At 42.5% G+C, this 23,367-nt stretch overlaps 2 protein-coding genes across 4 annotated transcripts in view; one reads left to right on the plus strand and one right to left on the minus strand.

The window, feature by feature from the left end:
• The first annotated feature begins 1,114 nt into the window (after window positions 1–1,114).
• SLC66A3 (solute carrier family 66 member 3) lies at window positions 1,115–11,775 on the plus strand. The gene is made up of 7 exons (XM_065834309.2): window positions 1,115–1,344; window positions 3,943–4,025; window positions 4,469–4,538; window positions 5,160–5,217; window positions 6,564–6,684; window positions 7,825–7,866; window positions 10,055–11,775. Exons 1-7 carry the CDS (start codon window positions 1,202–1,204, stop codon window positions 10,141–10,143), a joined length of 606 nt encoding a protein of 201 aa, XP_065690381.2. The 5' UTR covers window positions 1,115–1,201; the 3' UTR covers window positions 10,144–11,775.
• A 6,543-nt stretch (window positions 11,776–18,318) lies between these two features.
• ROCK2 (Rho associated coiled-coil containing protein kinase 2) overlaps window positions 18,319–23,367 on the minus strand; it is a 102,102-nt gene continuing 97,053 nt past the window's right edge. The window contains exon 33 of one of the 3 annotated variants that reach the window (XM_065835953.2): window positions 18,319–20,429. In XM_065835953.2, the coding sequence (XP_065692025.1) occupies window positions 20,426–20,429 (4 nt within the window). In that variant the 3' untranslated portion in view covers window positions 18,319–20,425. Of the gene's footprint in view, window positions 20,430–20,463; window positions 21,792–23,367 lie in introns of those variants that run through there. The other 2 variants (XM_071807057.1, XM_065835954.2) reach the window with 2 other exon arrangements.

The following is a 23,367-nucleotide window of genomic DNA, read 5'->3' on the forward strand; positions in this document are numbered from 1 at the left end:
ACAGCTCCACAGCAAGAGCTGAACTACTCTACTCCTGGGACAAACCCATGGCCAGCCTTCTACACCAACACAGCATCTGATGATTACTGTTTTGTGTGTTTTGTTTAAGGTAATAAAGTAGCTTCAGGACCAAGGCTCTCAACCTGGAGCTCAATGTTTCCAGGCCCCGTCACGGAGGAGCATTACCTGTGGGTAGGGCTCAGCGGCACAGAGACAGCCCGGGACAACCGGGTGCCCCCACCCTGCTCCCCCACTCCCCACGGCGCTGGGACACCGGCCAGCACGGGGCCCAGGGGTGACTGTCCCCCTCCCCGCAGGTGGCTGGCAGGAAGCGCTCCCCCTTCTGAGAAGAAAGGGACCTGGGGGTCCTGGTGGACAGCAGGATGACCATGAGCCAGCACTGTGCCCCTGTGGCCAGGAAGGCCAATGGCACCTGAGGTGTACTAGAAGGGGGGTTGTTAGTAGGTCGAGAGAGGTTCTCCTTCCCCTCCACTCTGCCCTGGTGAGACCGCATCTGGAATATTGTGTCCAGTTCTGGGCCCCTCAGTTCAAGAAGGACAGGGAACTGCTGGGGAGAGTCCAGCACAGGACAACGACGATGATTAATGGCGTGGAGCATCTCCCTTATGAGGAAAGGCTGAGGGAGCTGGGGCTCTTCAGCTTGGAGGAGACTGAGGGGTGACCTCATAAATGTTTATAAATATATAAAGGGTGAGTGTCAGGATGGAGCCAGGCTCTTCTCAGTGATGACCAATGACTGGACAATGGGTACAAACTGGAACACAAGAGGTTCCACTTAAATATAAGAAACTTCTTCTCAGAGAGGGTGACAGAACATCGGGGGGGTTACACCTTCCTGTGTAACCTCATCTAGGTGTTTCTGCTCTGGCAGGCGGATTGGACTGGATGATCTTTTGAGGTCCCTTCCGATCCCTGACATTCTGTGACTCTGTAAAGCCGCCGGGCCGAGGCTGCTGCGGAGCAGGGTAGGGCCGCTGCCGGGCCCGGCTCTCTTCTCCCTCTCTTCGCCCCACAGGCCGGGCGGCCTCCCCGCCCCGCGCCCCGGGCAGCGCGGGCGCCATGAGCGCTCTGTGACGGCTGCCCCCACGCCAGCGGGGCCGGGCCGGCCCGGGCGGGCTCCCCGCCCCACCCCGCCACGCCGCGGGTTCCCTGCTCCAGGTTGCGGCGGGTGCGCAGGGGGATGGCGCCGGCGCTGCTGGACCTGGCCCACTGGAGCACCTGGGCGGTGTGCGCGGTGATGAAGCTGCCGCAGCTGGCTGCGGTGCGGGCGGCGCGGTCGGCGCGGGGGGTCAGCGTGGGCAGCCTGCTGCTGGAACTGGCCGGGTAAGGCGGGGGGACACGCACCGTGACAACATGGCGGCTGCGCGCGCAGCGGCGGGGCGCGCGGCGGGAGGGGCCGTTGGGCGCGGCGGCAGCGCCTCGGCTCGGCGGGGCGGCGGGGAGCCTGGCGGGGGCTGTGGGTGGTTAAATTCGTCCCGTCACGGCTCTGGGCACACATGGGAACGTGCCGAGTGGCTGTTTGAAGGGAGCGGCGGGCAGCCCTAGCGCTCTTCGGTTTTAAGACTGCTCCTTTTTATGACATGGGCCCTCTCTGCCGAGCCGGCTGATTGTTCGTGTGCCTGTCGGAGCAGGTGCCGCGTCCGGCCCTCCCTGGGCATGCAGACTGTTCGGAGCAGAAACTTCCTATTTTAAAGTGTTTCCGTGCTGTTGGTATATATGGTCTTTTGCCGAACGACAGGATGAGGGGCAGCAGACACAGACTAGAGCACAGGAGGTTCCATCTGAATATGAAGAGAAACTTCTTCACTTTGAGGTGCCAGAGCACTGGAACAGGCTGCCCAGAGAGGTTGTGGAGTCTCTTTCTCTGGAGACATTCAAACCTGCCTGGACACATTCCTGTGTGATCTATTCTAGGTGAACCTGCTTTAGCAGGTGCATTCCACTAGATCTCCAGAGGTCCCTTCCAACCCAAACCATTCTGTGATTCTGTAAAGGGAAACTCTGCTTTTTTAACTCACCCAAAACCAACCCCAGGCCACCTCTGTAGCTGGAGAAAACACCTACTGTTGGGTTTAAGCCATGTATTTCGGTTATTAAATGGTCTGTGTGCCCGGTTGTGCAGGTAGTTGTACCAGTTGGACAGGCTTCTCTCACGCCGATAAATAAAACATAATCATTCTCTAAGAAAATTACAAACCATGCCAAACTTCAAAGATTTGTCAGTCTGTAATAAGCTTTCATGGGCTAGACTTATTAAATCTTACTTAAAGAGGATTGTATGGAATGAAAAATAAATAAAGCAGCGTGCATGTACAAGCAAATGTGGGTACAAGTGTGTGAGAGAAAACAGCTGGAAGAGCCTCGTGTTTGTTGAACCCAGTGATGCAGGTGGCCAGAACATGCAGCCAGACGGCTGCTAGCTCTCCCCACAGAGCTGAAAAAGGGCTTTTTATTCAGGAAGATCACCTCACAAAAATGGCATGTTGTTTCTGAAGGCACCTGTGCTTCGTGTTCAGCCGGGGGCAGAGCTGTTGACGCTGGCCTGACGCTGCGGAGGTTGGGCACAGGGACACCCCTCTGTGTGTAGCTGTTCCGAATCCCCCGGGTCTCCGCTCTGCCTGTTCGCTGCCTGTGTTTCTCCACAGCACTGAACCCCTGTTGTCGCCGTTCACCCTTAACACCCCTCAGAGTAAGCAAACTGAACTATAGTTCCAGCAGAGGTAACTTACCCACAGCCCTGTGGGCAGCATTTTAAAATCAGTCATCTGTGTTGGTGTGCATTAAGAAGTCTTTGTAAGTAGTTTCAGATGAGCACAGACAAGCCGTAAATCTCTCCTCAGCACCTGCCTGATAAACACAGTACCCACACTGCTGCAGGTTCTGCACCTGCTTTGATGAGCAAAACTATTTTGGAAGAGTTTCAATGAGGGTTTTTTTGAAATATTTAGTGGGAGTGGTTGTTTACTTAATAGACTACTTATCCTGCAGCCTTTAAATAACTTGGTCCTGTTGCAGAGAATTTTGGGGCTACTGGTACAAACTGGGATGTTTCTGCAGAGTCGGAATGCAGTGACCTGGCAGAGGAGTGACAGAAGAAGGATGGTGCTGATGGCAAGGAGTATAATTCACCACTACAAAAAATAAGACTTCGAGGAAGTTCAGATATTTAAATTCTGAATAGTGTAAAAGGCAGTTTCTTACAAGGCAGGCGGTTCCTTATACCATCTTTCTACACTGGAAACCATCCATTGTCCTTACCTAAAACTATGCCCTAAGAGTCCTTTCTGTTTTCTCTGCAGCCTTGAGGTTTCTGTCTAACCCTGTGGACTTGCGTGCAGCTGAAGAAAGTAAAGAAACGAGATCAAAGTTCAGTTCCTTGTAGATACTATATTGTGGGTTAGCAGGGAGGAGAATTGCCATTTTTTGGTGCACTTAAGGACAGGTTCTCAGTCTGACCAGTACAGCTACTCTGGGAAATCTTACAGCAGTGTAGTCTAGACAGCTTAAAAGATGTTTTCTGCTCCTGTAAAACTTGCTTAATGTACAGATTTAACTAGAGAAGTGACATAAAGAAATCAAAGTTAGCCTGGATATGCCAAGACACTTATAAGGAGAAGGTATCCTGTAGGTCTGAAAGCCTTTCTTTCTTTCTTATCAGTTGTAATTAATAAAATTATGCCTTACACACTGTGATACAAAGACCCTGCCAAGAAGCATGGGCAGCTCTCTACATCTTATTCTATTTGAGGATAACAGAAATAGGCTACAGAATCATCAGGCTTGCCCTTTGTCTTCGTAGTTTTTTTATCAGCTGATAGCAGAGGCTACATCTTTGGCACAACTGGAACGGCAAAAAAGAAGTTGCGAAGGAGCTGTCATGTCCCTTCATGCAGTCACGCTGTTTTGTGTCTTTCTGTTCAGCTTCCTTGTGTTTCTGAGGTACCAGATCTATTATGGGTACCCTCTGCCGACATACCTGGAATATCCCATCATCATTGCACAAGGTAATTTCTTTAAGCCATGTTTTGGAAATAAAACAGGGCTCGTTCAGCGCTCCAAGGCTTTGCATGTAAGTACAGTGCTCCACTGCAATGATGTGAAGCCATCAACCAGTTCTAGCTGGAGTTGGGAAAAAGAGGGAACGAACATCTCAAATGTAATTGAAATAATATAAATTTTATGAAAACAGGTGGTCAGGTAGAGAAGAAAAGTCTAATTAATATACACATGGTGGAGCTGCAGTATAAGCCTATCCTTTATAAACACTCCAGACTCTTAAGAAAAGCATCATTGTGGAACTTGCAGTGTTTTAGACATCAATCAAATCTGAGAGACAAAACTGGTAAGAAACCAGTTCTCATAGACATGGTGTCCAGTGGAACTGTCTATAATTGCATTTGGGCCCCTTGACACCCTTCTCTGATGCACGATCTTTTATTTGTTTTAGATGTCATTCTCCTTCTGTTTATTCTGCGTTTCAATGGACACATGAAACGAGCTTTGTTCTATGCAGTCACGTATCCTTTGAAATCTGGGAATTTGGGGTTTTGCAGCTTGTTTGGTAGTTCTTTGCATAGCAGTCATGTCATCACTTGTTTTGTGCTGCCATTTTAAATAATTTCCAGCTGCCCCTCAGCATTCATTCCACATTCAGATGCTGGTTTCTTGAATCACAGTAAAATCTCTATGAGAAGTTAGCTTTTTATGTAGCTATGCTTTAGAAGGCCCACAACTGATAATGCGCCAGACCAATTCTGAATTTTCATCTTTGATAGAGATGCAGGGTGGAAATGATGCATCTTTTTGCTTTGATTCCTACCCATGCAGATTGTACTTGCTATGATGAACTTAAAAAAAAAATACAAACCAAACCCAAACTTAGACATGAATCTCAAGTCTTGTGCTTTGGAGCCACTCTTGATAAAATCCTGGCATTATTCAACCAAAGACAGTGTGAAAAATAGGAACACTCAGTGTTTCAACCAGTGCTTAATAATGTTTTATCAAGATTGTATAGTCTGTTATAAAGTTTCAATATGATTATTTCTAGATTTTTTTTTTAAATACAGTTCCCCAGACAGTTTTGAGAGCTGCAGTATCCTGGAATTTTCAGTGCTATGAAACTTAACATAATTAAGATTTGGGGGAGGCTGGTACATGCTAACACTGCGGAAGTGGATAATAGACCTGGCTATGGTAAGTGCTGCATGATAATTTGAAATTTGGTCCGCATATAATTTTTTTTCCTCTGAATATCTTGATCAGTGAAATCTCTTCTTGGATTTGTCCTTGGAAGAATTAATCATTTGGATTAGATTTCAGAACAATCCCAGTTTTCTCACTTCTGTGAGTAGTTGGAAAATATAGCACTGGCAATACTCTATGGGAAAAAAAAGAGTATGTTCTGAAGTAAGGTTGTTAATCATGGTGCCTTAATTAAAACTAGCAAAAGCTTCAGTTGTTGAAAAAAAGATTGCCTTTTTACTCCTAATGTCATAATCCTTATTATTAAACCTTTAACATGAGAGGAAAAGAATAGAGCATCAATCAAAGCATTTGAAATAGGGAATGTTAAGTATCACAGTATCACAGTATCACAGTATGTTTGGGATTGGAAGGGACCTCAAAAGATCATCTAGTCCAATCCCCCTGCTGGAGCAGGAACGCCTAGGTGAGGTCGCACAGGAATGTGTCCAGGCGGGCTTTGAATGTCTCCAGGGAAGGAGACTCCACAAGATTTTTTTTCCCCTTTAGTCTTTGAGTATTCCAAGAAAAATAGCATCTGATAATGGCCTATATAGGTTAAAGACGTCAGGAGAGAGAGAAAGTTAAAATTTAATTGAGATGAACTGGTGTTGCTAATGCAAAAGATGATACAAATGGGGATAAAAGCTTCCAAGCCTAACACTGATCCTCACTTGCAAGGGAATTCCAGGCGTGCCCCAGAGCCCTGCATCAAGGTCCCTCTACCTGCTGCCTCTGCAAAATCCCCTTTAGAAGGGTGACAGGGTCAATAGTCTGTTCCCTTCATTATTTTTTCCTACCAATTGGACTCATTTTCCACACATTCTTGTCAGTTTTCTCATTCTTTTATGGTTTTGTTTGCCAGACATAATGGTAACAGATGGTCTGGATCAACCTTGCTATTTAGACTAGATCAGTCTCATTTTAGCTAACTTTCATAAACAGTTTTGTGTAGCAGGTTGAGAGGTTTTTTTCTTTGCCTTTTGTTATATTCAACTCTATCAAGCATTTGCCAGCAGCAGTAGCAATTCTTCTACTTTTTGAACTTCTATCTCAGCAGTACCTCAGAAATCAGTCCCTTGCTTCCGGCAACTTTAATTTTTTGCTGCATTGTTCATTAGTAAAGAGCTGGAATGCTTGGGTTGTAAAATACTGAAACAGTCTTTCTTTTTCATATTCTAAATGGAAAAACTAAGTCTTGTTTTTCAGTAAGGTACGTGCTAGAGCCATAAGCTAAAGACTCAGATGATACAGCAGTGGAGACAGAGGTTCTTTCTCTCTTTTAATTGCTTTTTCAGAATTTCTGCACGCTGATCAGTGCAGCCAGTAAGCTGGCTCAGCTGCGGTGTCTCTGGCAGACAAAAGATTCTGGACAAGTGAGCGCCCTGACCTGGAGTATGTCTGCATATACCTGCGCAAGTAAGCCATGAGCAACTTGGTGTGAAGCACCGAGTCCTCATTTTTTAAAGCCATATCTCCTAATGCCTCTTTCACTAGGTCTTTACTGAATGATTATAGGTAAAGTCTCACCTCATGTAATTTCCCTTTGTGCTGACACCACACAGTCTCTTGAAATAGAGTTTTATCATTGACAACCAGACTGAGAAAACCTCCAAATATGGTCAAAGGAACTTGATCCAGTTGAAATAACCACGTGTCTTTATGAAGAAAATAATTCAGTGTTGTAGGATTTATTACAATTACTAGTGATCCAGCATGAAAAGGTGCTACGTTTTGTAGTTAGACAGCCAGACAACGCTAATTCTGATAAATCATCTATAAATATATGCTTGTTAAGATACCTTTAACTCTGTACCTACAGACAAGCACATTTCTCAACAGAGAATGTACCAGAAGCAGTGATTTGTGCAGCTCATGTGTTAATTACTTAGTGGTCTGCATCAACAGTTCTGAGAGGTGCCATTGTCATATTCACCAAACTCGTTTAAAATATCCTTACTATAAAACAGAGTGATGCTGGATCTATTTCCCTATGAAACAGATGCTTTTAAGTCAATAATTAGAAGCTGTGGTATGTTCGCTGAACGATATGGCAATAAACATTGTAAATGGTTTTAGTTTGCTGCTGCAAATGTGAAATAATTAATGTTCAGATTAGTGGTGGGAAGGAAAGCTGAATTCCTCATGTTTGCAGAAGCCTGAAAGCACAAATGTGAACATTTAGAGCGCATAAGTCACGTCAACTCAATTGTGGGTGTAGCTCAGTATCAGCTACTGAAGGTGGGGGCTGAACAGACAGAGCAGCAGTAAACACTGACCACATCCAATGTAGTGAGATGGAGAGACAGATACAGATATAAAAATTCTAATTATATCGGTGATTTTCACATTTAAAAAGACCCCTAACACAGTGTCACTCAGCTTTGAAAGCTTGATCTCTGAAGCGAAAATAGTGAAGAGACTACACTAAAAGTGGGAATGTCTATGCAATGTTTATTTTCATCCAAGATTATCCCATTGAAAAATTGAATTTCATCATTTTTGAAGATATACACATGTTGTGTCTAGTCCACTAATCAGAATTCATTCCATTTACAGCAAGAATATTTACAACTGTAATGACTACAAATGATCTCGCAGGTGAGTAAAACACAGAATCACCCACCTTTCCAAGATCACAGCTGCTGTGGTCGTTTTTAGCTGTTCTGTAGAAGCGGTTAGCACTTCTCAGACCAACTAACAGGGAACCTGGTGGTTTAGCAGGGTGAGGGAAGGAGTTACTGCTAAAAAAGTAGCACAGGATTACAAATCAAATACCTGGTGAAAACAGAAGAAACCTGCTTATGCTTGTCACGTGGTGACATGTGGTCCAAAAGACAAAACCACTACAAAATGAACTTAATTATGTAAATAGCAGAAAAAATATTAAAAATATTTAATATTTAAATATATAAATGTAGTAAAATACAACTTAATAAATCTATAATCATTGAGTGATAGCTATTCAAATAATAAATGTTTCCTTTAGTTATTATGGTGTTTGTACATTAAACACTTCTATAAAGCTATTAAAAGTTCAGCTTAGTATATGGATAGTTTTAGGTACCACATTCAAATAGTTCATGGCAACTGATTTCCTTATAAAGTACATTTGTTTAACAGCTTCTTACTGTTCTGCCAAAACTGAAAGAGTTAAGGAGTGCAGCAGATTTTTCAATAAATGGTTTGAAATCAGGACTTGGTGGATGTAAGAACAGTAACAAAATCACATTGTACTTAATTTGGTGGATCCTTGTTCTACTTCAAAACTGGTCTGTCATCAGAAACATGATTTTGTTTGTTGTTTTTTTAAGCAGCCCTCTGCAGCACAATCAGGCTCTATTTGTACAAGCAGTTCAAGTGGTTCTTTCACTGGAAAAGGAAATCTCCTTTTCAATGACCCCTTTTTGCCTCATGCTTGCTGCTTTCTCTTTGCCAGAGTAAGAGCTCTGGGGCCATGCAGGCAACTGCATCACCAAAAACCTGGCAGAATCACAGAATACCAGGTCAAAGGGACCTCAAGGACCATTGGGTCCAACCTTTCTTGGCAAAAGCATGGTCTAGACAAGATTGCCCAGCAGCCTGTCCAGTCTTAAAGGTGTCCAGTGTTGGGGAATCCACCACATCCTGGGGAGATTGTTCCAGTTGCTGACTGTTCTCATCGGGAAATATTTCCCTCTTGTGTCCCACTGTAATGTCCTCACAAGTAACTTGTACCCATTACCCATTGTCTCTTCCATGGGATTCCTTGTAAAAAAGGGAGGCTCCATCTTCTTTGTAGCCACCCTTTAAATCCTGGAACATGGTGATAACTTGATAACGTACATGCCAAAATTTAGTCTGGATCAGATGCTGGGAGGGAGGAAAAGGAAGGAAAGGAAGGAAAGGGAGGGAGGGAAGGAGGAAGGAAGGGAGGGAGGGAGGGAAGGAGGAAGGAAGGGAGGGAGGGAGGAACGGAGGAAGGGAGGGAGGGAAGGAAGGGAGGAAGGAGGGAAGGAGGGAAGGAGGGAAGGAGGGAAGGAAGGAAGGAAGGAAGGAAGGAAGGAAGGAAGGAAGGAAGGAAGGAAGGAAGGAAGGAAGGAAGGAAGGAAGGAGTTTATCTTGCTTTCATACACGTATGGAATTGTCAATTATCACATATTTCTGAAACAAAGTTTTGTGTACCTTCCTGTGAATATTCAATTTACCAAATAGATACTAGATATACCTATACTTCAAATTGTGGTTTCACAGGTAGAGATACTACACATATTTTGGTTTAAAAAAAACAACCTGACAGTTAATCAAGATACTGAAAAACTGCCTTTTTCTTACTTGTCAAATTTCCTCTCATTAACATCTGACAGATAGAAGTATTTCCTGTCTTCCTGAAGTCTAAACTTCACAGATGGCAGTAGAGAACAATCCCTTTATTATAAACACGTTCAAATATAAAGGCAACATGAGCTGCCTCTCAGAGTTTAACTTTAGGTGTAAATATAAATTTCTATGAGCCTACTCAAACTTGCGCCATTCTCCTGGTTTTGTCAGTAAGGAATTAGAGGTACTGTAGTGTATTGTTTTCAGATGCCACCCGCAAGTGCTAAATATTCTTCTCTGCTCTACTTACTTCAAGAATTCCTGGCTTTCTGAACGTGGTGATTTAAACTAACTGGCTGAAAAGAGCTGTAGAATGGGAACCAGCCTGTTTGTGTGGCAGTGAAGGGTTACAAAACAACGTGTCTTCTGAAAATGTCAGCAGTTGATTTTCTTGGATTTATACTTATAAGATTTTTTTTTTCCCTTTCAGTTCTCATCCGTTTCATAACGATGCTCATTCTCAATATTTGGGTCACAGCCACAGTCCTGCACTACAGGAAATCTAAAAAGACGGATTAGAAGACCCTCATCAGCAAATGCCACAGTTACCATCAAAAAAACCTGACACGATTAAGCTTAAACAACAGAGCGAAGGTTAAGGAAGCGCTCGCTCTCTTAAGCCTAGTATTTATCCCTAAACATCCTTAATAGCCGTGTGTATTTTCTCTTAGAAATAATTCTGATAAGATACTTAATTTAAGCAGCATATTTTTATTGGTCAGTTAAGACAAGTTTTACTGATACCACATTTTATCTGGATTTTTTTACTAAATGAACAAGGAATTTTGTACTTAGATGTTTACGTATTCTCAAATCACTTCAGTACTTTCTGGTTACATATAAGCTATTTTCTTCAATTATACAAGAGCAGTTTCGCACCAATATATGAAATAATCTTTCTGCATCTGCTGCAAGTCTGTAAAACAGATGTTTGTCTTCTTGCAAGCAACTCAATTAGTTAGACATTAACTATCCGTACTTTACAATGAAGAAAATCTGAGTCAAGGCCCAATCCAAAATAAGGTTCTGAATGTGCTTTACTAAGTCACAAATCCAGTTGGGATTGTGGCACTTTACATGCAACACTTAAGCAGTACGATTTATTATATACAGGATACCCACAGTCGCTTTCTTCAATATACCCAGTTTTTATTAGGGTAAGAGCAAAAGCTCAGCCATTAATTCTGCTTTTTCAACCGGAGCTGGTTTGGGAACAGCAGAGACCGGACTCCAAAGAAATCAATGAAACTTTGGCCAACAGAGTTAGAAACCACGTTCAGCAGGAGTTCCTAAGCGAGTCCCCAGACACAATGCATGTGACAGTGACCCCGTACACCTGCACCCTGGTGCACCACAGCACTCATCTCCACGGGGATCAGCTGTTGATGACACTGCTCTGAGCTTTGTTAGTTTTTAGCCTGTCTGTGCTGAAGAAGCTAAAGACTTCAGTTTTTACTTTGGAGATTCTAATCCATTGTAGTAGGTATATTTAAAAAAGGATATTCTTGAGAGCTAGTGAAGGGGGATTTTGCATTTGGAAGTAACGCCTTTCTGAACAGAAGTTACAGAAGTGATCGCATAACTTGCCTTCATTTCTCCTTCGTTCTCCAAAATGAAAAGATGGGCTCTTTCAAGAGTTCTTCCAGTATTACTGTTGATTGGCACATTAAAACCAAGGCACCCTTGGTCCTGACACCCTTGAGAGCTGGGAAGACTGCATTGACTACCCCTGGGGCAGATTTTCCTTGCAATGTGTTAAATCATTGGGCTCTCACGGTGGAGCAGGGTCTGCTAAAGCAGCTGTTCCCACCAATGTACACTCAGCAGCTGGAGCCAGACCTTCCCCACCAGCAAACACAGCTGCGCTGGAAACTCCCCTTTAGAGCAGGAAGGGGTGGGAAGGGACACACGAGGGGTGTCCATGGACATACGATTTCATAGATCTCCCATTACTGAGAGCAGGTTCAAAGATGAGGATTTTTTTACTGCTCCAATCAAATGTATAAATGTTTTTATGTTGGTTGAGAGAGTAGCTGTAAACATCCTGTCACTGATTTTACTAAAGCTGTGCAAAATATCTGAAGTGGTCTGGATGGTGGCAGGTGATACATTTTGCAGGTCATAATAATAAATGCTATTCTCCATGACTGACTCATGCCATTCTTGTAGTTAACTTTCATTAAACTTATTTTTTTATTCCATTTCCATATGGAGAGAAAATGAAATAGTCATTAAAGGTCATTCATGGGCAGCTTTCACTTTCACTTTCACTTAATATTTGAAGTATCAGGCTGTAAAATGCTAGGGCGTTCCAGCATCTTAAATGAAAAAAAAACATGCTTTTCATCTCATTTTTTTAATTAAAGCCTCTTCTTGATAGAGGAAGATTTTGTGTAGAGGCCAAGCCCTGTCTACTACTGACCTCTTTCATACTCCTGAGTGATGCTGCAGCAAAATGAAGAGACTCTATTTTCGATTTGAAGATCAGCACTTCAAGCTGGGGTTTTTTTGGTCATAAAATGCTGAAAATGCATTTAAGAAAAGTTCTTTACAGGTTACATAACATATTTAAAATAAATCAGAAACTTGTGGGAAAAAAGAGAGACTGAGGAAAACAAAGCTGGATAGTTCACAAGCTTAACATAAAGTTCTTTTGTGGTCTTGGAAAGCTGGAGCCTGAGTTCTCATGCAAGCTGCATAGGATATGGAACAAATCAGAAGGCAACAGTTAAATGGTTTTGTGCACTTTCCCCTTCCCCCAGAGAATAATTTATTGCAGTTTTGTCAGGTACAAGTGCGGTCACGTCCTGGGTAAGCCCCATGAAAGCACAGACCCCGTGGTTTCCCAGCACATAAACCATAACGTTCTCAGTAGCTGGATTAAAGGTGATCACTTTAGACAAGATACGCGGGGAGGAGGAATCTTGTTAAACTTGTCGTTCGACAGCACCAGGGCGAGCACAAGCGTGCTTGCTGCAATACGCAGCAGCGACCACAGACGGGCAGGGAAAGCACCTGGGACCGGCTGCAGCGTGTGTAAGCCGTGAGTAACCTCTATCCACAGGGCTGGCAGTAACATGGCTCTGCTCACAGATCCTCTGAAGTGTTGAACTACACGCTCGGTGTCTAATGGCACCGTTCACAGCAAGCTCACGGGGTAAAACAGCCTTTCTGTCCTGGCTGATAACGTGTGGGTCCTGCCAGGGCTTCCAAAAAGGATGAGATCTCTTTCCGGTGCAGTACAGCCCACTGAGTAACCCCGAATCAATCCAGCTACGGACATGATGAACTACGACTGTGGATTTGGAAACAGGTAAGCTACAAGCTGTACTTAGCCACAAAGCTCAGTTTAACAGTATGAAAGAGAAAAAATTTTCATGAAATTCAGTATCTATCTCCCCCCAATAATGAGGACATGACTGCAGAGACAGCAGCTTGCAGCTCTGAAAGTGGGGATGTGGAGAGGAAGATGTGCACAGTTTACTTTTCCCAAAGCTTGTTTCCGAGCTGTCCTCAGCAGGAACGTCGTACGCAAATGCAAAACCATCACCTCCCCGGCTCTAGGGGCCTCCTGACGCTGAGCAGGGTGCAAAGAGCAGAGCTCCGCGGGCATGGAGGGTTTCTTCCTGTCACTCTAATCCAGTAAAAAATGTTATTGCCTGGACTGCTCCGAACTGCCCGGCCCTGTCCAACCCCTGAGCCCCATCCGCTGGCTCACGTTGTGCCTGGAGCTGCTCCCTGACCTGGTTCTGCTCATCTGAGCTAGCAAAAATGGAGAGGAAGGAGTGGGGTGCGGCAGCAGACACACACCTCAGCCCTGGGAACCCAGAAGACGGATTTTAAAGCACTTTGACTCTTTGGTGAAAGTAATTCACAATTAGTTAAAAGGTGAAAAACAGCTCACAACCTGAAACAAGCCTTCAGTCACTCCGTTAAATGAGGTAAAAGTACTCTTCCTGCACCAAACATCATTATCCATTTAAGGACGTATGTAATAGGGGAAAAAAAAAATAAAAAAGAAATAACACCTCGGAGCCAACGGGAAGAACTAGCATAAATGAAAGACTACACAGACATGGGGATCGACTCAAGTGAGATAGTTTCCCAGCAATAACAGTTATCTCCCTGTTAATTCTTTTCAGGCTGGCTTGCTCCCTTCCAGATTCTTTGATACTTGAGATTCATATTTATGTAGGAAGCAGAACGCAAAATGTGGCCTTCATCACCAATAACAGTCTAAGAATGCTCCAGTCTGGAATGTGAGGAAGCTGAAAAACAAAAAAACCCAAACCTTAAAAGAGGATGTTATTACATTATTGGTTTGTACTGAATTTCATTTGCTTGGGTTTGAGCTGGAGTTCTCGAAGATACTTAGGAGTTCTCAAAGATGATGTATCTTCATGTCCAATATGTGTCTGTGGCCACAATAAACATCACTGCAAGAACCTGCCAGCTTGTCACTTGTGCTGGATCCAATTGCAAGACCTTGGCAGTCCCACTGACCAAGATAGAGACTTCTTCAAGGTAAAGATACCAACCATTCCCTTCCACCTTGGAAGTGGCTTGGGGTAAGCACCATCTCTGGCTTGGAAAAAAGTCCGATCTTTGGACCGAGGATAAAATAAGAAGTATTTTTCCATAGAATATTTTCTAGTCGGAAGAGACCCTCAGGATCATTGAGTCCATGATACGCAACATGACGATCTTGGTGAAATTTAACTGTTGATACCTTAGGGACAATTTAAATACTTATCATAATTTTGTTCATGCCCTGCTTTGTTTTTTCAGCTCATTATAAGAGTCTTGTCAGTAGCCTAAACAAACACTTCTGTCTGTTATGTGGCATTATTGGCTGACAGGAAGGGAGCTTTAAGAGGGCAGACATCTTGTTCTGTCTGTCAAGATCCTGGAAACGAATTTAAAGGACAGAACCTGCAGCAGCCTAAAAAGTGACAGGAGAAGTCAGCTAATCATAATTATGGTTCAAATTGAATAGTAACAGGGCTCCATGATGAAAATAAATTCTACTTACTGCCTTATTGTAATTACAAGTCCGGTGTGTAAATGGGATGTACCCTGGGATGTACAGTTCCTGCTTTTGGAGGCTCTGGCCAGCAGGACCAAGACACTGACCTGTCTTGTGCTGCACGAAAAGCATGAATGGACAAAGACACTTCATGTGCCTCAGTGTCCCCTGTACCTCAGGTGGTCAGGACTCTAATGAAGCACAAATTCAGTTTGTGTAAAGCATCTGTTAAGTTACCCAGTTACTGTGAAGAAATTGTGTCACCTTTGAGCAATTGACTCCATTCAGATCCCACTGACCCAACTTCCAAGCCAGTGACTTATCATGAGAGATTTTAAATAATTTCCCCTGAAATGCACCATCAGCACCATCCTCATGGTCCCCCTGAGCTCAGGGGTATTTTCCTCTCTCAGTGTTGACGGTGACACAGACATGTGAAGCCATGGGATTCAGCAAGCAGATGGAAGCCCCGAAGCTGCCACCAGACCTGCAGCAAGCCACAGGACCAGCTACCGGAGCCTGTTTGTAAAAGGGAACACAGCTGAGATAAGACAGGATGCTATGGCCAGTGACTGTGAAAAAGGGTTCAGACAGTGGGGTTCCTGGCTCCTTGAGCCTTAAAACACTTAAGGTATTAGACATCTCAGATACCTCCAAACAAAGTTTCCACCAATTCACTCATTAATAAAAAGCAGCACATAGCCAAGATACGTTGCTAACGTGACAATTTAGTGCTTAAAGCCTAAGCAGTTGTCAAGCCAAAGGGAAAGAGGAGGATTAGCTGTGATCCCACAAGCCAATGTAGTTGTTATTGGGTGGCCGTGCTTCCCAAGTGGTGCAACAGCATCCTGGGCAAAAAAATTCCCAGAGAGCTGGCGGGGGTGATGACAAATGACAAGAAGAGCTGGATGGCCTAAGAAGCACCCTGGGACATGATCATATATGACTATCCACACAGGTAGGCTCACATCGCTAGAGAAACGCTGAAGGCCTAGACCTCAAAATGGAGTGAGATGACTGCAGCATCACACGCAGTTCCCTTGGCTGTGACTTCTCCAAGCGACCTAAAAAGGGCTGCAGGGACACATAATTCCTGCATTGTCTGCCCTTTCTTTTCACTGTGAATACTGTCTTTCCAGATTTCTTCGAGGTATGCAGGACTACATACACTTATAACTCTAACTCTGCTGCCTTTCACCGTGACTTTCATTTTGAAAGATCACTTCAATCCTGGACCTCCTGTGAGATTACTGGAGCAAAAGCAGCCATGGTCAAATCCAGCTGCACATGTGGAATAGCAAGTATCAGTAGTAACTCCACTTTCTCAGCCTTGTAAAACAACACCTCCTGCCTACAAAGGGAAAAAGATTCAAAACCCCCCTCTTCGTAACAAGGCCTGCTAATTAGCATCTCTGTGCTAATAAATGAAGAGTTCCTCTGAGTCCCCACTTCTTGAAGCAACGGTTTTGCGGTGAGCTTTTCCATTTGTTTCTGGGGAGAACTAGATTTGATGTGTTTATACGCAGTGTTCTTCTGCCACTGACATCTCAGTAGCCGTGTCTTATTTCTCAGATGAGCATGTCTGAGTACATCATTGTCCAATTTATAGGCAAATTCAAAATAAAACAAGAATTAGTTTCAGAACAGCTCCATCAGCATCTTTTACAGAGATGCTTCCCACTCTCACGAAGGATACTTCAAAGCATGAGGCAAAACCCCATGATCCACGGGACACCGAAAATCCCCTAAGTGGTTTACAGGATCACCTTAAAAATGGCAAATAATGTTTTTCTATGTAAAGTGTAGTATGTGCCCATGTGGTAGTCCACAAAATATTCTGAATATCAACTGTAATCCACTGAAAAAAAACCAAATGAGCCACTATTTTAACATAAATGCCAAAGAAAACTATCCAGGAATGCAGAGGAGACTGAACTCCACTTCCCTGAACTGTACCATGGACCGTTATGTTCTCCTGCCTTAGGAACAGAATCAGGGGGTTGTCAGGGTTTGTAGGAGTTTCCAGGTAAGATGTTGGTTCTCACACAAGTTCCCCCTTTTCACAACAGTATCCCAAATGTGACCCCACAAGCACAGCACTGGTGAAGGCACTTGAGACCAAGATTTATAAATCCTCTTCCAAGGATGACTCTCTCAAAGCTAGATGGGAAACTAATACCTTTTTAAGACCATTAATACAAACGCTCAAATTTCTAATGATCATCGGACACTGCCTGAGAAAGTAAAGAGAAAAAGCTTATCATCCTGGCCTTGGTGGCTTCAGAGCTGCTGAATGCCTGTCACAAATGTAGGAGGTTCAGTGTCTTCAACAGAGGTAGGAAGAGCTTCAGACAGTTGCAGTGAAACTTCAGTGACATTTTAAATTTGGCCACTGTCACTGACTGCCAAAATACTTGAGCCTCTTGCACTTTCCCAAGTCCTGCATGGTGCCGTGGTCCATGTTACGTTTTGTTCCAGCATCAACTCTGCTAAGAAGCAGACCCACATTTCCTTCACTGTGCAGACTTGGCACTGGGCCGCTGGCAGCGCTGTGAGGGGTTGAGCTTTGTCAGGAACCATCAGGAGTAGGAAACTGCAGCACACAGCTGGGACCGAAGTGGAAGTCCCCTTCCAGAAGGGCCTTCATGACACATGACACTAACGCCAACAGGGTCTCCCTGTCCCGCTTCTGTGCTGGTGAACTCTTGGATGGGAACCAAAGAGCAACTTCCCTACACATGTTTTGTGCTTCCAGCTCCAAGTCTGACCCCAGCTCTTCTAGAAGGTTAATTTGCAGCTTGGCTTTGCCATTTGTTTACTGTTGTGAAACAAAAGGACCTGCAAGGAGAAAATTTCTATAGATAAAAGTCATCCAGGCCATAAAAATGTGCTGTTTGCTGTTACAGAAAGACAGTGTTTACACGTCAGTGACTTCAACACAAATATTCCTTAGTTCAGGAATATACTCCTCTCTCAAAAATTTTAAAAGGTTACCATTGGACAATAAGGAAACAACGCAATCTGCAGGAGCTAATGTTTAAGAGTTCTTTGCATTCCATAGATCAGCAGATGGAAGCTCTGTCTCGAGCAAAAGAGAAGAACAGAAGACCAGCTTTGCCTTTTGTATCCTAGGTACAATACGAGGTTCATGTCCATCAACCTCCACGTTACAGCCCAAATTGCACAAAGGAGCTCTGAGCAGTGCTGCGATCCGGCCATCCCCAGAGGCACCGAGAACTCCAAAGCCTTGAGGAACCCACGTGCAGGTGGCCCAGCTTGGCAGCAGAGGTCAGAGCAGAGACCTCCGGCGCTCCCTGTCACCCCGAATCATCCTGCGACCGCATCCCAACACAGCTGCTGTGTGCCCAACTCAGAGCTGCTTGTGCAAGCACCAAATGTATAAACCATGGCCAGTACATACCGTAACACAGTATATTTCCTAAAATGTCAGACTGACAGGGCCCCGGGGATCCACAGTAACTGAGGACAAGCCCAGGAGAGCACGTGTGGCAGCCCTGGCACGTGGCGTCCTGGCCCAGGGCCTCCCAGCCTGCGCTCCCCACACAGTCCTGCCCTGGCTTCCTGCTGAGCACCCCCTGGCTGCCCCACGGCTTGTCTATGTATTTAAATATTTCCATTAATTACCAGCTTCTCAAGTTCAGGAACTATTTTACCTTACTCAAATAGTTTATTTAAAAATATATATATAATATTCTCCAATTCAGAAAAGGATAGAACTTCCCACAATGTAACATTTTTTTATATATATATAAAATATTTATGCATTCAGTGAATGAAACAGTTTTACTGTATACATTTTTAATGTTGTACTCTATGCACATCTGCATTACCTAAAAATATACCGTACTTTAAATCAAAACAAGCAGGGAAGAAACACTGTAGCTGTGCGCTGGGTTATAACACCTCACAGAAATGATATGAGAGTTTTTGTTTTGAATTTAAGAACTCACCAACAGCATTTTACTTTGCGAGTGCATAAACAGAAGACTGAATACATTCCGGCTCTGTTAAACTGAACTGTAGCAGAGGTTACAAAATGTAAATATATTTATTCATTTTCAGTATTTCAGTGTTTCCAAGTCCACCTTTCATGATAGTGTTAAATAAATCATGGTCCTATCCTTCCAAACATTTCAACACTCTTTAAAAAACAAAAACAAACAAACAAAATTTTAAAGTGAAATGTCCTCCTTCATTGAAGTGTTAGATCATATTTTAAATTACTGCACTCCCACACAATATTTTTTATATATATATATTTTAAATATATATATATTTATATATATAAAGAGACCAAATAGGAGACTACATTTTTTACTGTCAATATGTTTAACATCGCATACTGTAGTTGTATAAAACATGCATTTTCTGGGATAATTATGAACACATCATGAATGAGCCCACATAAATTATATTTTTTGTACAACTCCAAGTTTAAAAAAACAAGTGAGATTAAGCGCCTCTGAGGCCCTTTCTTCCCAGCTATCAGTTCTCCAAACACACTACTGAAATATTTATCTATGCCTACAGCTATGTGCTAGAGAACCAGATTTAAAACTTTAAAATACATCTACAGTATGTTTCAGATTTCTTAAGGTTTGTGACAGTCCTTGGATATTGTGTTGTGAAATGTAAAAATAGTCACAGATTAGTTTTTTTTTTCTTCAGAAATAAAAAACACATCAAGGAGAGTACGCAAAAACAAGGCAAAATGAAGTTTCATAGCACTTAATGAGGGTTAATGTAAGTCAATAACTAATATTGAGGTTTGTAAAAAGGGTTGGATGAGCAGTTACACGTACAAGCGAATGGTTTGGTAATTCCCATGGTAACAGACACTGTTTCCGTAACCAACACCTCTCCACCCTTGAAACCAGTCGATATACATTCAAAATAGGCTGACATTGATATACTTATTAGGTGTAAAAATAGTGCACTATTTTTTCTGCCACAAAGCAAAATTGCATCCTAAGAGCTGGTAAACCTTCTTTTTTCCTTAAATAGAGAGAATGGGCAAAAAAATTGGAAAAAAAAATTAAATTAAGGCAATTAGACAGGTAAAACAGGACTGCCCATGATGACTGAGCTGGAACTAGTATATACTTCAAACTTATACTGGCTGCTGAACACTGACATGCAGCTTCTGATAGACACGTATGAATGATATAAACTTCAACATTATGGCTTTATACAAGTGCATAGTTGCAACTGCAATAAGTAACGATATCTGATTAATAAGCATAAAAAAATAATGTGGAAAGATTTTTAAAACCCTCTTGCAGTATTACAGTACAATATATATACACAGTATAATGGTCACTTCTTACAGATGCAGTCTGTATCACTGTGGCGGATCTTCCTCCTTTTCTGCTTGCAGACATGCTGGTGGCATCTTTACGAAAGCTGAAAAGTCAGTTTCTTCCATTTTAACATTCATTCCTCTCGATCCTTTTATGAAATGTAGTGTATGTGTCTTGCCAAGAAAGCTTTTGTGTAACAGACTTCAAAAGGTTACCTAACATATCCTTTTACTATTTACCAACCATTCCTCATTTGATCAGTCACTCAGGAGAATACAGGAAAACCCTCAGAGATTAGTAATTTATATTGCAGCAAAAATGTAAACCTCTGATATATATAGCACAATCTCTCAGGAAAATATATATCTTTAATATATTTTGGGATATGTTTCAGTCTTGCTGTAACAGGAAGAAAATTATCACCTTGAATTGTGTCTGCATTCATGGAAAGCAGTTAGCTGAAAAAGAAGCAGGAAGTTTGGTCAGTAAATGCAACAAACGTAAATCTGACAAAAATATACTTCCTCAAAGTCTTCATTTAAGCTGGGCTCATCAGCACACTTGGGAGAAACGTCACTCCTCTGTATTCAACAGCATCATTACTTAAGTATAGTACATCCTTACGCATTATGATCCCAGATCAGTTAAACCCCCATGTAATATATGAGGGTAAAGTACAATACACACAAGGTAATAGTCACTTCTAAAACATTAGTAACTTGTAAGCTTTTAATACATAAAGATGCAATATATTTAAGTAAGGTAATGCTTGTTACTGTAAACACTCGGCCACTTAAATTCTCCACGAGCTGGTATATCAGTGACTGGAGCACACGGCTGAGGTCACAGCCCTGGTGCTGCTGTCATCACCCCTTCTGTAAGGCTGAGACATGCCTTGCATATTGTTTGAAATAATTCTTCAAAATTTCACATTTCGGGGTTTTTTTCTGTGTAAACATAACATCGCATCAACACGTGAAATGATTAAACATGGAGAACTATAAAATAGTTATCACTACTTCCAGTGCGTTCACACTGCGTAGGTAAGCGAGCCATGGGACAAATGAGGTCAATAAAGCGGCCGCATCTTTTCTACAGCAGTCAGGGAAACCGTGTCACAGAGCTGCAAAGCTCATCTGCTGTAGTTCTCAAAGGCATGGTTAGGTACCCAAAACGCACAGCACTGCAAAGGAAAGCCAAGTCAAATCCACTTCATAACACAGGTAGAAAAACAAAATGCAGAACACCAGTGATTTCATGTCTGCTAGCCGAAGACCAGTCATTTTGTGTTAAAAGTTTCAAAATGAAAAGTATTTGTGAATGCCAAAACTATTTCAGTTAAACATCCAACTGCTACAACCTCCCTTTTAGCCTTCCAAAATGATCCGCAGACATTAGCAGTATTAGCACTACAGAGGAGCAACTACTCTGGCAGCAGCAGATATTTTTGGGGGGGGGCAGGCAGACATGAATTTCTTTTAAAAAGATCTAAAATTAGAGAGATAAAAACACTGACAAAGGCAATAACTTTGTTTTAATGAAAATGACAACTCTAAAAAATTCATTAACATCATTACCAGAATCTCATTTTTACTGTTTAAAATATTAAAATGAGATCTTGTATTTTCTCTGCTTTGAAAAACAAAATCCAACATCGCATGCTGTATTCAAAGGCAAACAAATCCATTCCTCTCTATTTAGATTTACCCCTTATACTTCTTCAGAAATCAAAAACATCGTCATCATCATCATCATCATCATCAATATCATCAACATCATCAAAAGACCAATCCCAGTCCTTAAATGCCAGATCAAGTAATCTGCAACAGGAGGGTTTGATGTTTAATGTGTGTTCACGCTTCTATAAAAGACGTCAAAATTCCGTTTGTTATCACTAAACCTTTTTAAGTAAAAGGCTCTGTTATAGTAGGTGGGTTCCTTCCTTTGCCTATCATGGAACATGAAGATTCAGTCAGTGTTCAGGTAAGCCAGGAATGTTATACTCATTGGAAATTTATCTCACAAACCGTTCCATTCTATAGAACACTTACCATACTGATTTTTTCCTCTCAAAATTTCAGTAGAAAATACCAACATGTACATTTCATAAAATGAGGTGCTTTCTATTTTGCTGCTGTTTCGTTTACGCTCTCCCACTATCCCTTTCCAGACAATAACGCAAAGCTAACAGTTTCTCCAGGAAAATCACATCATTTTGGTTGCTGAACAGAACAGCAAATAAAATAGTGCTGTCTGTGTTTACAAACAAATAAAGTAGAATTTTACTCTATCCCAAATACAGTGGGATTACACTATACAGCTATCCTGTAGCTCATTATTTAAAGCTAAGCCATGCCAAAGGAGCAGATACATCACTTTGTTCTCTAGGCATTGCTGCCTGAGCTCCTTCTATGGTCAATATAGAACAAAGCAAGCCAAGCAAACCTTGTCAGCAAATGAGTCAATTTTACCTATTTTAGGCATTTATTTGGGGGTGGGATGAATCATTCGCTAGAAGCATTCATCTCTTTCTGTTGTTATCGCAGGATCTCAGACAAATAACTAACAAAGTACTAACTTCTCAATTGCTACAGCTACAAGAAATGAAGCCCAGTCTAGTCATCTCTCCAGTGGGCTCAATGCATTTTAAATAGGACTATTTGCCAACCATAAGAAACAGAGATAGAAACTTCACAGAGCGTTCAGTGTGTTTTTCGTAAAACATGCTACAGTGTTTAATATAGTTAATGACATGCTTTAAACAAAATGAGTTTCAGCATTTCCTTGGGTTTTCAGGTTTTAAAGTTTTCACTCTTTTAAATGTGATATATCCCCAAAAAGGCTCAATATTCATTTACTATATGAACTAAGGCTATTGCAACTTCTACAACACTTTAACATTTATTAGGTATTAAAATACATTGAAGTTGATTTGTTTTTTTCAACTTGGAATTATGCTTTCGGCACAATCCAGGTGAATGGGTAAGTATATTCAGGCTAGACATGAGGAAGAAACCTTTTACAATGAGGGTGGTAAAATACTGGCCCAGGTTGCCCAGAGAGGTGGTCGATGCCCCATCTCTGGAAACATCTAAGGCCAGGCTGGACAGGGCTCTGAGCAACCTGATCTGGTTGAAGATGTCCCTGCTCATTGCAGGGGGATTGGACTAGATGACCTTTGAGGGTCCCTTCCAACCCAAACGATTCTATGGTTCTGTGGAGCCCACCCAGCCTCAGCAGCCTGCCTCCCTGCTCAGCTGTCTGCTGTTGGCTTTTCCTTTTCTCCAGCGGGAATCTCTCTGTGTTCAACTGACCCCTTGTTTCCCACCCTCCCACCATGCAGCACTGAAGAACCTGGATCCACCTTCTCAATAACTCCCTCACAGGCAGAAGAAA

The sequence above is a fragment of the Patagioenas fasciata genome, chromosome 3, assembly GCF_037038585.1.
Source record: "Patagioenas fasciata isolate bPatFas1 chromosome 3, bPatFas1.hap1, whole genome shotgun sequence".
NCBI lineage: Eukaryota > Metazoa > Chordata > Aves > Columbiformes > Columbidae > Patagioenas > Patagioenas fasciata.

What these genes read in the sequence shown, in the direction of transcription:
- SLC66A3 (XM_065834309.2), top strand. Translation starts at nt 1,202, where the DNA reads ATGGCGCCGGCGCTGCTGGACCTGGCCCACTGGAGCACCTGGGCGGTG. An exon ending in CTGCTGCTGGAACTGGCCGG is followed by an intron (nt 1,345 to 3,942) that starts GTAAGGCGGGGG and finishes CTTTCTGTTCAG; the next exon opens with CTTCCTTGTGTTTCTGAGGT. An exon ending in GCTTTGTTCTATGCAGTCAC is followed by an intron (nt 4,539 to 5,159) that starts GTATCCTTTGAA and finishes AACATAATTAAG; the next exon opens with ATTTGGGGGAGGCTGGTACA.